Below are 13,976 nucleotides of genomic sequence, written 5' to 3'. Positions count from 1 at the left end.
ATATAAAGTGAGGGAAACCTATACTTCAGGGAGAAAAGGACGTTAAAGAGACTAACTTGGGAATGTTTCTTCCATCTTATTTGCTGCCTTTCCTACAGTAATTCTTGTTTTTAGTGCTTCTGAATGAAGGTGCATAAAGGGCTTATTTCAGTGCCTTCGTAGTCAGGTTGACACAATGGTCTGTATGGATATTCATAAAATTACTCCTGTGCTGGGAACTGACAGCACACTAAATTCTTTCAAAATGTTTACCAACTTAACTGCTGAGACAGGGAATCATCAGACCAAAAGGTGATCAGACTAAATCAGAGAACTAAAGGGCCTCAGGGGAAAAGAAAATCACAGCATCTGCCCTGAGCTATGGATTCAGTACAAATATTAATTTATTTAAGCATGAAGTATGCCTACAGAAAACCCTGTCAGTTAAGCTATCCTAAAAGAACTGGAGAATTTTTCTGTAGATTTCAGACCTAGCTACTTGAATGCTTAAACAGCGATAGTTTATTTTGTCATGAGCTGAGCACACCAAAGAACACTGTTATGTTGCAAGACTTCTCAAAGTGGGTGTTTGACACAGGACATGAAACTTACTGTGAAAATGCAATATGTTTCCATCTTTCAGTCCTGTGAATTCAATGTTCCTATGCTTTGCCTCAAGTAATAAAATATCATTGACAGCACATTGGATCTTGGACCTGGTAACATTGATAAATGAAGACCAAAACTCTCTCATTCAGGAAGGTTTGTCCTCCAACAGACCTGTTATCATCAGCATTTCACAAGGCACAAGAAGTGATAATGTGGTTTGTCTGAAAGAGCTTTGAAATATGCTGGCCCTCACAATGCTTAGAAGAAAATCAACATAAAATACCAATGCCTTTTCATAACACTGTGTGACACAAAGGAGAGAAAGCAGCCATAGTCCCTAATCTTATCAGATATTGCTACTCTGAACAATATAGATACATTGATGTATATAAAGGTCCTTCCCATGAACACATTATAATGTATTTGGCTAAGCAAAATGCTGCCTATTTAACATTCAGAGCACACACAGCCCAGAGAAAAACTGTACATAACTGTTAAATTTTCTACTAGCCATTCAGATCAGAACATGCTGCAAAATGGCCTTGTCTTTTTCCACTTTTGACTTAGGTCTTTAAAAGGCAAGGTAGAGCCATGTTAGACATACTTATAAGAAAGAAGGAAAAATAATCTTTCTTTTATATATTCTCTCCCTAATCCTTCCCCCAACATACACATATATACTGTTTAGTTTTTTATGTTTGTGAGGTGTAATGGTTCTGTCGGTAGGAGACTGCATTGTCGGCTAAAAAATTTGGATTGTATTCTCAGGTCAACCAAGACACTTATCCCTGTGTTACTTGGGACAAGTGATTTAACTTCTTGATGCAATTAAATTTATTAGAAATAACTTGTAACTAACAGGTATAATAGCAAGTATTAGCTTATTAAGGATGGATTTTCCTTGAGTATGAGAAATTTGCTCTTACCTTTAAATTTTCATTCTTCAGGATAGCATGTCTCACAGTCCAGATACATTCTTGCTTTACTAAGCTTTTGCCTAGAATAAAATTCTGTTAAAGAAAAGACATTCCCTAATGGGAAATGTGCAGTACATACTTTATTGAATATTCACATAGCATATTATTAGTTCTAGCTGTGCTGTGAGTCCTTTCTGGTTGTAGCTGGCAGATAAGTCCTTTAAGGCAGCCCCACTCCAGCGCACAGCTCTGACCTACTTCATTATCCTGCAGGTAAATGGCTCATCCACTAGTGATGGACTACTGCACATACTGTCTCTGAGGAGAGAAATTTTCAGGTAAGGAGGATAAGTTTCCCATTTCCCTAGCAATCTAGAGTAAATATTTCTCTTAAAATATTCAGTATAATTTTTTTGACACTGAGCAGAATCTGATGCTCACAAGCATGAATATATAAGTCAAAGCTACCAAATGAAATGCAAAAGGCAAATTTTATAGTTATAAGTTATTTTAAGGATAACATACACATTTATATTTAGCTAATAGTTTTCTTACATAAATTCCAGCTTTATACTTTAAAAATTTCTGTGCAAATCATTGAGTTGTTTTATGCCTAATTAAAATTAGACACACCTTTATCAATTTCAGTTGGGTGAACAAGGAATTGAGATGAGAAAAATCTAAATTTTTCCATAGCCTTCCAATAATAGCAGTGCACCAATAGAGATTTTGGGGGCCGATACCGATAGCTAATTTTTAAGGAGGCATATTGGCTGATACTGATCCGATTTCTGACACAGCTGCATGCAGCAGGTCAATCTGTTGCGGTGAAGGGGGGGGGAGGGGCATGAGAGGGGCAGATCAATGCTCCCCGCCATGAGGGAGGAGTGTGGCAGGGGCTGGGGTAGGTGCTGCCCAGCTGGGATGAGCACAGGGCGGACCCATGGCTCATCCAGGCAGTGCAGGAAGGGGGGCAGTGGTTCCCACTGCTGCGTGCCTCTGGTTTGGAAGTGGTTTATCTGCTTTTCTGGCAACTCCTGCTTATTTGGGAGGGCACGGAATGGGGCACATGTGCCCCCAGATTTGCAGTGGGTGGGCTGCAGCTGTGGGCTGGGGCCATGGGCTGTGCTGCGCCATGCTTGGAGCAGGTGCTAGCAGCACTGGGAGCGCAGGCCCCGGCCCACAGCTGCAGCCCACCCTGCCCTGCTCCGCCCCACCCCGTGCAGATCTGGGGGCGCACGTGCCCTCCTGGATGAGCGGCAGGAGCAGCAGCAGGAGGTGTCAAATGAGCAGACGATCTGCCAGACAAGCTGCTCCCAGACCAGTGTTGCGAAGCAGCAGGAGCTGCTGCTTCCCTCCCCAAGCCCCCTGGACAAGCCGCGGTTCTTTCCTGCTCCTGACTTAGCAGGGCAACACATACCCCAGCTCCTGCCCCACTCCTCCCACACCACAGGAGGTATTGATCTGCCTCCTCCCCCCCTGCCATGTCTCTCCCCACTCCTCTTTTGCCACAACAGGTTTACCAGCTACACACAACTCTCCATGCTGCTGGCCTCCGCTTCTCACTGCCTGGATGCTGCACTGCAGCTGCGCACAGGCATTCATTGGTCAAATTATTGGCTACATTAGGCCAATTTCCAATATAGTTGATTTTTCTTTATATCAGTGCCGATTCGATGCATACGATTTCTGTGTTGGAAACGTGATTTTTATGGGGAAATTGTCTTTACCCTTTCTGTTCTCATTCTAGTGAAAGAGTAGGAGAATACCATTTGCTATTCAATTATTTGAATTGTAATGCAAAAGATTTACTGTTTCTGTACTGTGAAGCAGACTAGATTGAGACCGTATTTCTATATTATTTTGATTTTTTTCTACTATTTCTGAGCAAAATAGTTAAATATGCTTAGCATTTCAGCTTACAAGAGACCTTTAAAGTAGCAGGCCTCTATATGCATTTGAAATTATAAAAGCTATAGTAATACAATACTAAGAAACCAAATTAAGACAAAAACCCCCAAGGGACATCACTATTGTTCCTCAAACCAAACCTTGCAGGAATATGTCTTGTTGAATCAAATTTCAAATTGAGATTAAAAAAAAAAAGGCCTGTGAGTTGGTGGCATGAAATAGTTGTTCAGAATGGTACTTTTTAAAATAATCAAACTTATTTTAGGCTACTTTAAAAACTAGGCAGAAATCTCACAGATATGGCATGTTTGTTGCTCTATTTCTCATAATTAAATTTGAAAACAGAAGTCTGTGGGCTGATTAACCAGTGTGTAAAGGCTAAGTTATGTCTCAAATTTATTATATGCTTCTTGTATCTTTTTTCTTCTGTGTAATCAATTATTTATTCTTATTTGTAATTTATAGTAATTTCTTATTTCATGCCAAGAACTATGGCAGTTAAGCAGTTATTTAAAAGTATTTTCTTAATTAAAATTTTGGTGGATAATGTACTTTAACCATTCCATGTATACTGAAAGCATATCTAACTTAACGTGTTTTATGTGAAGGTTAAAGGACATTCCTCCTTAATTGCAAACCTACTAAGGAATGAAAAATCAATATACAAAGTAAATGATAAATGAACAAAATGTAAAACATCCATTAAGTTTTAGTGCATAGATACAGTTGTTTCTTTAATTATAAAGTCTATTTTAATTAATATTTTCTTGTTGAAGAATATAGTCTTCTTTTTTCATATGGCAGTTAAAAAAACTGGTTCTGTTACATGCATAAATCATTGCCTTAATTCTAAACCAGGAATAGCAATAGCCTTCATATTCCCAATACAGAAATCTACTGCTTGAGCTACCAATTTAATATCTCTCCAAGGTGAGAGACCTACTCAGTAGGGACCTACTCAATTAGTAGGGCATCGTCCATGAAATTGGGTATTGTCTGCAAAATCTGCAGAGGAAAACAACTTACCAAAAATAAACTGCTGGCTCCCCCAGTCAACATGGCTGCTGCAACCTGGCCTCAGAGCCCACAGGGGGTGGGGTGTGCCACTGGTGCGAAGGGGAGCAGCCAAGATAGCGGTTATACCTGTCTCTTGCCACTAATTGGCTGAAAGGGCTGCCTGCTATTCTGCCCCACCCCACTCCGCCAATCAGCAGGAAGGGGCACAGCCTCACAAAGGACAGCCCTCTTAGCCAATCAGTGGTGAAGGGTGAGGCCACTGCCCCCCCTCCCCCCAGCCAATCAAAGGCATGGGGGAAGCACACCATGATAAGCCCATGAAAATGGTGGCCAGCCCTGTGATCTCCCTGTGAAATTGGCAGTCTGCATCCTTGATTTTGGTAGGTCCCTAATCATCAGCTAATTTGGAGCATGTTTTGTTACTGGGTAACATAACTATTTGTGAGACAGCAGTAAAATATTAGCATTCTGAAATCTTGGGCTCTTTCCTTGACTAAAGTAGGAAGTAAGGCATTTTGTTTTGTTTTTCTACCATCCGCAAATCCAGCAGGTTTATGCTGAAAATCTGTATGACTGAATGAGGAAAGTCTGGATTTGAAATATTAGGGACCTGTGTTCTATTCTTACCTCTCTGACACTGGCCACATACAATTCTTTTGTTAAGTTATTTTTAAAACAGTTGGCTAATAGTTGCATGCCTTTCGTAATTGGTGGATGAAGTTTCTGTCAGAAAAAATGGCTGAGAAGTTCATGTAAATAGTAGTAAGTAAAGATTAGTTTTTAACTTCTGATTTCCTGTTTTATGGCTCCGTAGGCTTTCTCTTTAGAAAAAGGTATTTGAAAGTTTTTGGTATGTGGGTCTGAGGTTTGAGGAATAGAAGCTGTTCTGTTGTTTTGTTTAATTGGGTGGCTCAGTTGGTATTTTTTGTTGTTGCTTTTCCTTGTATAGTTGGGTTTTTGTTAATACAGTTAATAGCTTGAGTTTATCTACATAATGATTTTTGTAATATTGCTTTATGGTCAACATACATGTACTTTGACTTCCATATATAGCTTTCACACACAACTTTCTAGAACTCTCATAACTATCACTTTCATTTATAACTGTGTATTTTCTAATATTATAAGAGCCTAGGTCGGTCGGTCTGTCTGTCCGTAATGCTTTATTCGCACTCTTCAGAGTGTTCCAAGCATGGGGGAGTGCCGCCATGATTCTAAAGCCACGTCGAGGACCAGATAGTAGGTGGGGGCTGGCCTCAGCTCCCCAACCCTACTGCCTGTAGGCAGCACCAAGGACTGGACGGGGTGGGGGAGCCGAAGCCAGCACTGACTCGTGGTCCCTGCTAGAGGCAGGACAGCAGCAGCATGGGGCGGTAGGTGGCGGCACTCCATCCCAGCCCCCTCCTTCTCCTGCCCCCCCCCCAGTCATTCCTGACAGGCAATTGGCTGTTTTAATAAACAGATTACATCTAAATAAATGTAATAACATTTGTGAAACATCATAATTTAAATGGTGAATATAGATATAAAGGTGAGATTTTCAAAAGCCCAAAAGCCCTTCTTCCCTTAGGAACTCAGTGAACCTTAAGTGCCCAGCTGTTTTTGTGCCTTTTGAAAATTCTCCTGCCCTCTCCCCGTGTTTAGTAGCTTTCTCCTGATACTTCAAACAGAGAAGCATTATGAAGGTGCACAATAAAATACTTGCATGCTTTGCAATTAAAAATCACTTTTCGACTACAAATATTATGGAATTATCATGGCTATTTTTGTGTTAAATACTATATTTTCTTATGTTGAGAACAAACCCATATAAAACATGCACCTTTTTTGGAAGGCAGAATGTAGAGAAGATTTTCCCAGAGTTGTGGCCAACTATGACAGAGGCCTTGTAGCTGCTTCTGGGAGAGTCACTGCTCTCCTAGGAGAAACCACGACTATACAGATGTTCAGGATTTTTCTCCCAAAACAAAAATGGATGCTCCAGGACAAAAATAACCTGGGAACAACCAGTATTAAATCACTCCCAGGAGAGTTTTTCTTGGAGAACAAATGTCTCTACGTTGTGTGGCTTGTTTCAGAAGAGAACATAGAATCATAGAAAATAAGAGTTGGAAGGGACCTTGGGAGGCCATCTAGTACAACCTCCTGCTCAAAGCAGGATCATCCCCAACTAGATGATCCTAGCCAAAGCTTTGTCTAGCCAGATCTTAAAAACCTCCAAGGATAGAGATTCCACCACCTCTCTGGGTAACCTGTTCCAATGTTTTACTACTCTCTTGATGAGGAAATTCTTCCTAATATCGAGCCTAAACTTCTCTTGCTGCAACTTGAGACTGTTGCTCCTTGTTCTCTCATCTGCCACCACTGAGAACAGTCTAGTTCCATCCTCTTTTGAAATCTCCTACAGGTAGTTGAAGGCTGCTATTAAATCCCCCCTTATTCTATTCTTCTCTAGACTAAGTAAGCCCAGTTCCCTCAGTCTTCCCTCATAAATCATGTGCCCCAGCCCCCTCACCATTTTTGTTGCTCTCCTCTGGACTTCCTCTAATTTGTCCGCATCCTTTCTGTAGTGGGTGCCCAAAACTGAATACAGTACTCCAGATGTGGTTTCATCAGTGCTGAATAGAGGGAAATAATCACTTCCTTCAACCTATTGGCAACACACCTACCTATGCAAGCCCAGTATGCTTTTAGCCTTCTTTGCAACAAGGGCACATTGCTGGCTCATATTCAGCTTATTGTCCACTGTAACCCCCAGGTCCTTTTCTGCAGAGCTGCTGCCAAGCCAGTCAGTGCCCAGCCTGTACTGGTGCATGGGATTGTTCTGTCCTAAGTGCAGGACTTGGGACTCATCCTTGTTGAGCCTCATGACATTCCTTTTGGACCAATCCTCCAATTTATCTAGGTCATTTTGAATCCTAGCTCTACCCCCCAGCATATCTACTACTCCCCCCACCTACCTTATAGTCCATTCATCCAGCCCATACTTCCTTAGCTTGCCTGCAAGAATGTTGTTGGAGATTGTATCAACAGACTTGCTGAAATCAAGGTATACCACATCCACTGGTCTCCCCGCATTCACAGATCCAGTCACGATAGAAGGCAATCAGGTTGGTGAATCCATGCTGACTGTTCCTAATCACCTTCTCCACCAAGTGCTTAGAAATGGATTATTTGTGGATCTGCTTTCTGATTTTTCCAGGGACTGAGGTGAGGGTGACTGATCTGTAGTTCCCTGGTTCCTCCTTTTCCCCTTTCTTAAATATGGGCACTATGTTTGTCCTTTTCCAATCATCTGGGACCCCTCCTGATTGCTATGAGTTGTCAAAAATTATGGCTAATGGCTCTATAATTGCATCAGTCAACTCCCTCATCACCCTTGATTGCATCCCATCTGCCCCCATGTACATGTCCAACTTTTCTAAATAGTCCCTAACTCTTCTTTTGGAACTGAGGTGTGCTCACCTCCTCCCCAAGCTGTGCTGCCTGGTGCCATAGTCTGGGATCTGACCTTGCCTGTGAAGACTGAGATGAAAAAAACATTGAGCACTTCAGCGTTTTCTGCATTCTCTCTCACAAGGTTGCCTTTTTCATTCAGAAAGGGACCCACACTTTCCCTGATTCTCCTCTTGCTGCCAACTTACTTGTAGAACCCTTTCTTGTTCCCCTTCATATCCCTTGTTAGCTGCAACTCCAATCACACTTCCTGAAGCCTTTCTGACTTCATCCCTGCATGCCTGAGCAATACTCTTGTATACTCCTCCCTAGTTGCTTTTCTAAGTTTCCACTTCTTGTAAGCTTTCCTTTTGTGATTTAGTTTACTGGAGAGAGTTCCCTTCTAAGCCAAGCTGGTCTTCTGCCATAGTTGCTAGTCTTCCTGCACGTCAGAATGGTTTGTTCCTGTACTTTCAGTAAGACTTGTTTAAAGTACAGTCATCTCTCCTGGACTCCTCTTTCCCTCAGATTGGATTCCCAAAGGATCCTTCCCATAAGTTCCCTAAGTGAGTTGAAGTCTGTGTTTCTGAAGTCCAAGGTCCTTACTCTGCTGCTTTCCATCCTTTCTTTCCTCAGGATCCTGAACTCTCTCATCTCATGGTCACTGCTGCCCAAGTTGCCATCTACTACTACATTCTTCACCAATTCATCCCTGTTTGTGAGCAGCAGGTCAAGAAGAGCATGGCCCCTATTTGGCTGCTCCAACACTTACACCAGGAAGTTGTCCCCAACACTCTCCAAAAACTTTGTGGATTGCCTGCACGCTGCTGTATTACCCTCCCAGCAGATGTCATTGTGATTGAAGTTCCCCATGAGAACCAGGATCTGTGATTAGGAAGCTTCCACTAGCTGTTTGAAGAAGGCCTCATCTACCACTTCCTGCTGGTCTGGTGGTTTATAGCAGAGCCCCACTACGACATCGCACTTGTTGCTTTCCCCTCTGACCCTAACCCAGAGACTCTCAACAGGCCTTTCTCCAGTTTCATACTGGAGCTCTGAGCAATAATATGGTTCTTTTTCAGAATGTGCAACTCCTCCTCTTCTCCGCTGTCTATCCTTCCTCAATGATTTGTACCTATCCATGACAGTACTCCAGTCATGCAAGCTATCCAACCAAGTCTCTGTTATTCCAATCGCGTCATAGTTCCATGACTGTGCAAAAACTTGCAATTCTTCCTGCTTGTTTCCTAGCCTCTATGCGTTTGTGTACAGGCACCTGAAGTAACTAGTTGATTCTTCCTGAGAAATCAGGGTGGTGAGAGCACCTCCCCTGTTGCTCCCTTCTGCTTGCTCTTCCTCCAGGTGTCCTGCTTCACCACGTACCTCAGGGCTTTGGTCTCCATCCCCTGGCGAACCTAGTTTAAAGCCCTCCTCACTAGGTTAGTGAGCCTTTCTGTGAAGGCACTCTTTCCTCTGTTTGTCAAGTGGATCCCAACTTAGTGCTTCAGGATCTCCCCCTGCCCCCAACTAGGGAGACAGTGAGAGTAGAATCTGCCGCCTTCACAATCCCCACATTGTTGCAGAGAAACAGACTGACCATAAGCTGTCTGGGTCAGCCAGTCAGGGCTGCCCTATGCACTGCTGCCATCTGGCATCAAGCAGACTAAGGGAGCCTGCAGCACATGCTGAGATGAATGCACAAGGACCCCTTTGGCTGGACAGTGTCAGCACTGCAAACTGTCCCCTTTTCAGGGCCTCAGTAATTGAATGTCTGTACATACAGCTTTAGGTAAGTTTTTCTATCAGAACAAACCTGGGAGAATTCTCCCAAATTATTTGAATGTGTTTGTGCTTCCTTAGAATAAGTCCTGAAAACAGTGTGTTTAGGAAATGTGGCATCCCAGGAGAGAGTTTGAGTGAGGCAGTAGGGAGCGGGAACTTCCTGATGTGGCTGCTAGTTCTTTACTGTAAATAGTTCTTTACTTAAGTTCTTGTGAATAAAGTGTTGTTTCCACATCACAGGCATCATCAAAATACTCCAGTCAGTTCACTTGCTGTTTTGGGCACAAGCTACAGTGATCAGACATTAGCTCTGTTTGTTAGAGGGTTAACCAAGGGCTCCACTCTGCCAGCTTGCTGAGCCAGACAAGCAGCAACTGTTTGAGCAGCTGCATAACATGCTCAGTCTGTCTGTGCATGCTTCTTTTCTAGTGTAGAGAACAGCTTGCCCACTTAATACATGCACCCCAGTTTTGATTGCTTAGTTTTGGGGGGAAATGTGTGTTGTATGCAAGAAAGTGTGGTATATTAGATAACAATGTGGTAATTCTTAGGAAATGGGAATTTTTTAGTGGTAATTATTTGTGAGCAAGATTCCTGGATCAATCAAAGAGACATGTTTGGCCCTGCCCCCGCTGCCTCTGCCTCTGCTCATTCTCTCCTGCCATGACTTGATGGGAGTAAAAAATGTAAAATACACAGGTATAAAGCTTCCAGTTTTAATAAGTACTACAACATGCCACTCCCCGTACTGCTGCTGTCTCCTGCAGCTGATATGGGTTCAGGCTCCCGCTGGTATAATGTGTTTATGCAAGCTTGGTCACACTTCCTAATATCCAGGAGACACAAACTGCAGCTCTTCCCGCCCTCTACTGCGGATAGATGGCTGCTTGCGGCCAATGCCGCGTACCGCGGCTTGTAATCCTCTTTTACGTCACCCCTGTCTGGGATGAACAGGATTCTAATAGTAAGATACAGTTACTCAGGATGTTACATATACATCTGGTCCCTGGCTGACTCATTCAAAGTCTCTAAGTAACATTGTGTACCTGTCCCAGAGAGAGCCATGCTGGCTTCACTCATGCCATCCCGAAAACACCTCTATCTGCTGTCCCTGAGGGAAACTACCCGTCTCTCGTGCCTGTGCCTCCATGCACAAAACTGCCCTATTGTTCTGGCTTACTTTCAGCCAATGCTCCAGTTCCCCTTCCAGGGGGGAGCCTCCTTCATTCAGCCATGGGTTCTATTATCCAAAGTCCTTAAGTATCAATTAACAAACTTCTGGTCAGCTCCACTGCTGGTTTGTGAATCCTTAATTAGCAATTGACAACTTTTCTGATCAGCTCCACCACTGGTCTGTGAGGCCTTAATTGGTAATTAACACATTTCTCGGGCTGCACAGCTGTTGCTGAAATCATGAACATTAACAAAGCTAAGTCACTTGTCTAAGGGTGGGGCTGTTTCTTGCGTTATTGCATGCTGTAAATTGGGAAATGGTAGTCAATTCAAAGCTAACAGTTATAACATGGGTCTAATATATGTCTACGCTGAAGTCACAGAAGTCATTGCAGTGTTATGTAGAGAGAACTGAGTGTTTTGTAGAGAGCAGTGTTATGTAGAGAGCTGTGGTATCTAGAGCATTGATTTCAGTGCAGACTAATTTACCCTGTACTACAGCCATATATATCTTGGTTCTCAGGAGGCTCAGGTTCTCCTTTCAGGTCTCTTATAAATTCACTGGGTGATCTTAATTAGGTCACTTAATTTTGCCATATCTCAGTTGTTCTCCCTAACACAGGTATGAGATTTTTCCTTCTTACAAATTCTTTGATACAGAAAGCACTCTTAGCTTGAAGTCTTCTTAGATACTCTCTGTTAGACCCCGACTCCATGCGGCGCCCAACGACTAGGAAGATGACTATCCAATTGCTCATGGATCCTGTTACTCATTTGCCAGAGCAAGCAGGGAGCAAACACCAGCACACATTGCTCGCAGCAGCTTTATTCAGAATGGAGACGGCTTTGGACTAGCTCCCTCACAGACGCACAGCCTGTGAAACTGGGGAGCCACAGTGAACATTAGTTCTTTTTACATTTCATACACCTTGGGATAATGCTCATTAACATTTACTCCACCTTTGCCCCTCCTTTGTTCCACCCATCTCTCATCCTATCTCAGGCTCTGCCTCTGTTTACTGTTTTTACTTCATTAGTATGGAATTGCCTATACATTTAGTTCATTTACATGCCTTTTTTGCTATGAGCACATGCGTAACACCATGAATCTGGCTTCTCTCGGTCAATCACCATTTCTTGCTGACTCCTTCATCTCCAAAGTCTTGCTTCTGCTTTATCTCCTGACGATAGGTGATGGGCTACATTTTGTTCTTCTTACACCTTATATCCTACACGCTATCTCACTGTTAGGAAACTGCTTGCCTAAGTATTTTGCAATGTTACTTTTAATATGTCAATCTGCCTTGTGGTCAGCAGCTTTGCTGAAGCCACAGACTAAAGCCCAGTTTCAGCTGCAAATCCAGTGCTCCCCAAGATCCAAATGTTGTCAACCTAACACTCTCATGCTTATGATTTCCCACATTGGCTTCCAGCCATCTTCCAACAAAATAGATTGATGTTCATGAGAACTTTGTTTCAAAGTTTGAGTGGTGCTTTCTGAAATTTAGTAAAATAGAGAGGATTATGAAGAAAATGTCAGTGTGCAAAAGGCTTGCAACATCTGTTACATTTGATTTAATACTACTTTGTCCTTTTTATGTTGAGAATAGTTCCTGCCATATTTTCATCTTTGACGGAATATATAATAGATTACACAATAACAGACAAAAATTTATAATCCTTAATGGTCAGAAAGTAAGGTCCGATGACTGATCAGTAGAAGGGAAATTATATATGTTACAAAACTCTACTATATGATTTACTAATTTGCTTCTTGAAAGGATGACAATGACAACCTTGAAAGTATCATTTAAGTGATTTAAAACAAAATTATTTAGATTAAATTTCACTATTACTGTTTTTTTATTCTGTCCAACAGCATAAAGTTGTTGGTCCAAATATTTTGCTTTTGGTGAGGAGGGAGAACAGAATTGCAAATCAGTAACGAATGCAGTGTATTCAGCTATGTGATTTACAGCCTATGTTACACAAAGCAACTTTTGTGGGCAGCATTATAGGTGGTTCTCACAACTCATATGGAGGTACGTAAGTTAGCCACCACTGTTAGATCATTTTGGTGTTTCTACTCAGACATTTACTGACATTATGGCAGTGGGAGGAAGAACTAACGCACTGCATAGGAGCTGATAATTTACCTTGTTCTGCTACCTGACTCGCCCAAATACATTTTTTCTTTATAATGTTTGTAAGTTTTATTTTGTGGCTTCAATTGTATATGGTATTTTTCTCTCAATTTCAGATAAACACCCAAAAATATATCTGAGCTTTAGTACTTACATATATATTAGCTTCCTTATATAACTTTTATAGAATATTTATGTAGTTAAAAATTTTTTCAGTTTTGCATATTTAGAATACTTTTTAGAAAAATACATTTTAACTGTTTATGTAGCAACCAAAATTCTGCCATCAAAATGATATCAGATGGTATATACAAGTCATGGAGTTTCTGTTGTAGTTTTTCATTGCATCTTACTTGTGCTTTGTTCTGTTTTTGACAGGTTGTGGAAAATGTCCTAAAAGTAAACCCAGTTTTGGGACCTCAGATGTTTCAACCACTTTTACCATCTGTGTTCAGGGGGATAATAGATGGAGAGGTAAGAATTGTGGGTTTTTTTAAACTACCCTAGATTCTTGTGTCAAGAGTATTTGGCTACAACTTCGTTCCCATCTGTTTGAAACCAGATACTAATATTTGGGTAAGTAGATTTAATTAAGAAAAAAAAAGTTGGACTCTTATAATAGCAGTATTTTGTATAATTTCACGTGCTAGTTTTTTACCTCTTGAAAAAACTGCATGTGCACTATAGTAGTTTTTCCATCTTTCCTTTTCCAGTTCATATATTCATATATTCTAGAGCTTTTATAACATTTTATTAAGTATTTTATTTGGCTTATAGCAGTAGTTCAAGGAAATCATTTAGTTGCCAAGTTCATCCCTGTAGGGACTTCAGAAATAGGGCAGAGGAAAATAGGAATCAAATTTAATTACAGGATATTAAATTGATTTTATTCTTGATATTTATAATCCTACTTTGTATATAAAATAGGTTCATAGATTCCTAGATTGTAGAGTCGGAAGGGACCACAATGGATCATTGTGTCAGACCCCCTGCCTCTGGCAGGAAAGAG

General features: G+C 41.5%; 1 protein-coding gene across 1 annotated transcript in view; it reads left to right on the top strand.

Moving 5' to 3' along the window:
- Positions 1 to 13,976, top strand: part of IPO11 (importin 11) — a 290,306-nt gene that overhangs the window by 148,280 nt on the left and 128,050 nt on the right. The window contains exon 26 of the mRNA XM_006263744.4: positions 13,346 to 13,441. Coding sequence (XP_006263806.1) covers positions 13,346 to 13,441 — 96 coding nt within the window. The remainder of the gene's footprint in view (positions 1 to 13,345; positions 13,442 to 13,976) is intronic.

Source organism: Alligator mississippiensis, chromosome 3 (assembly GCF_030867095.1).
Source record: "Alligator mississippiensis isolate rAllMis1 chromosome 3, rAllMis1, whole genome shotgun sequence".
NCBI lineage: Eukaryota > Metazoa > Chordata > Crocodylia > Alligatoridae > Alligator > Alligator mississippiensis.
This window is presented reverse-complemented; position numbering and strand designations above follow the sequence as displayed.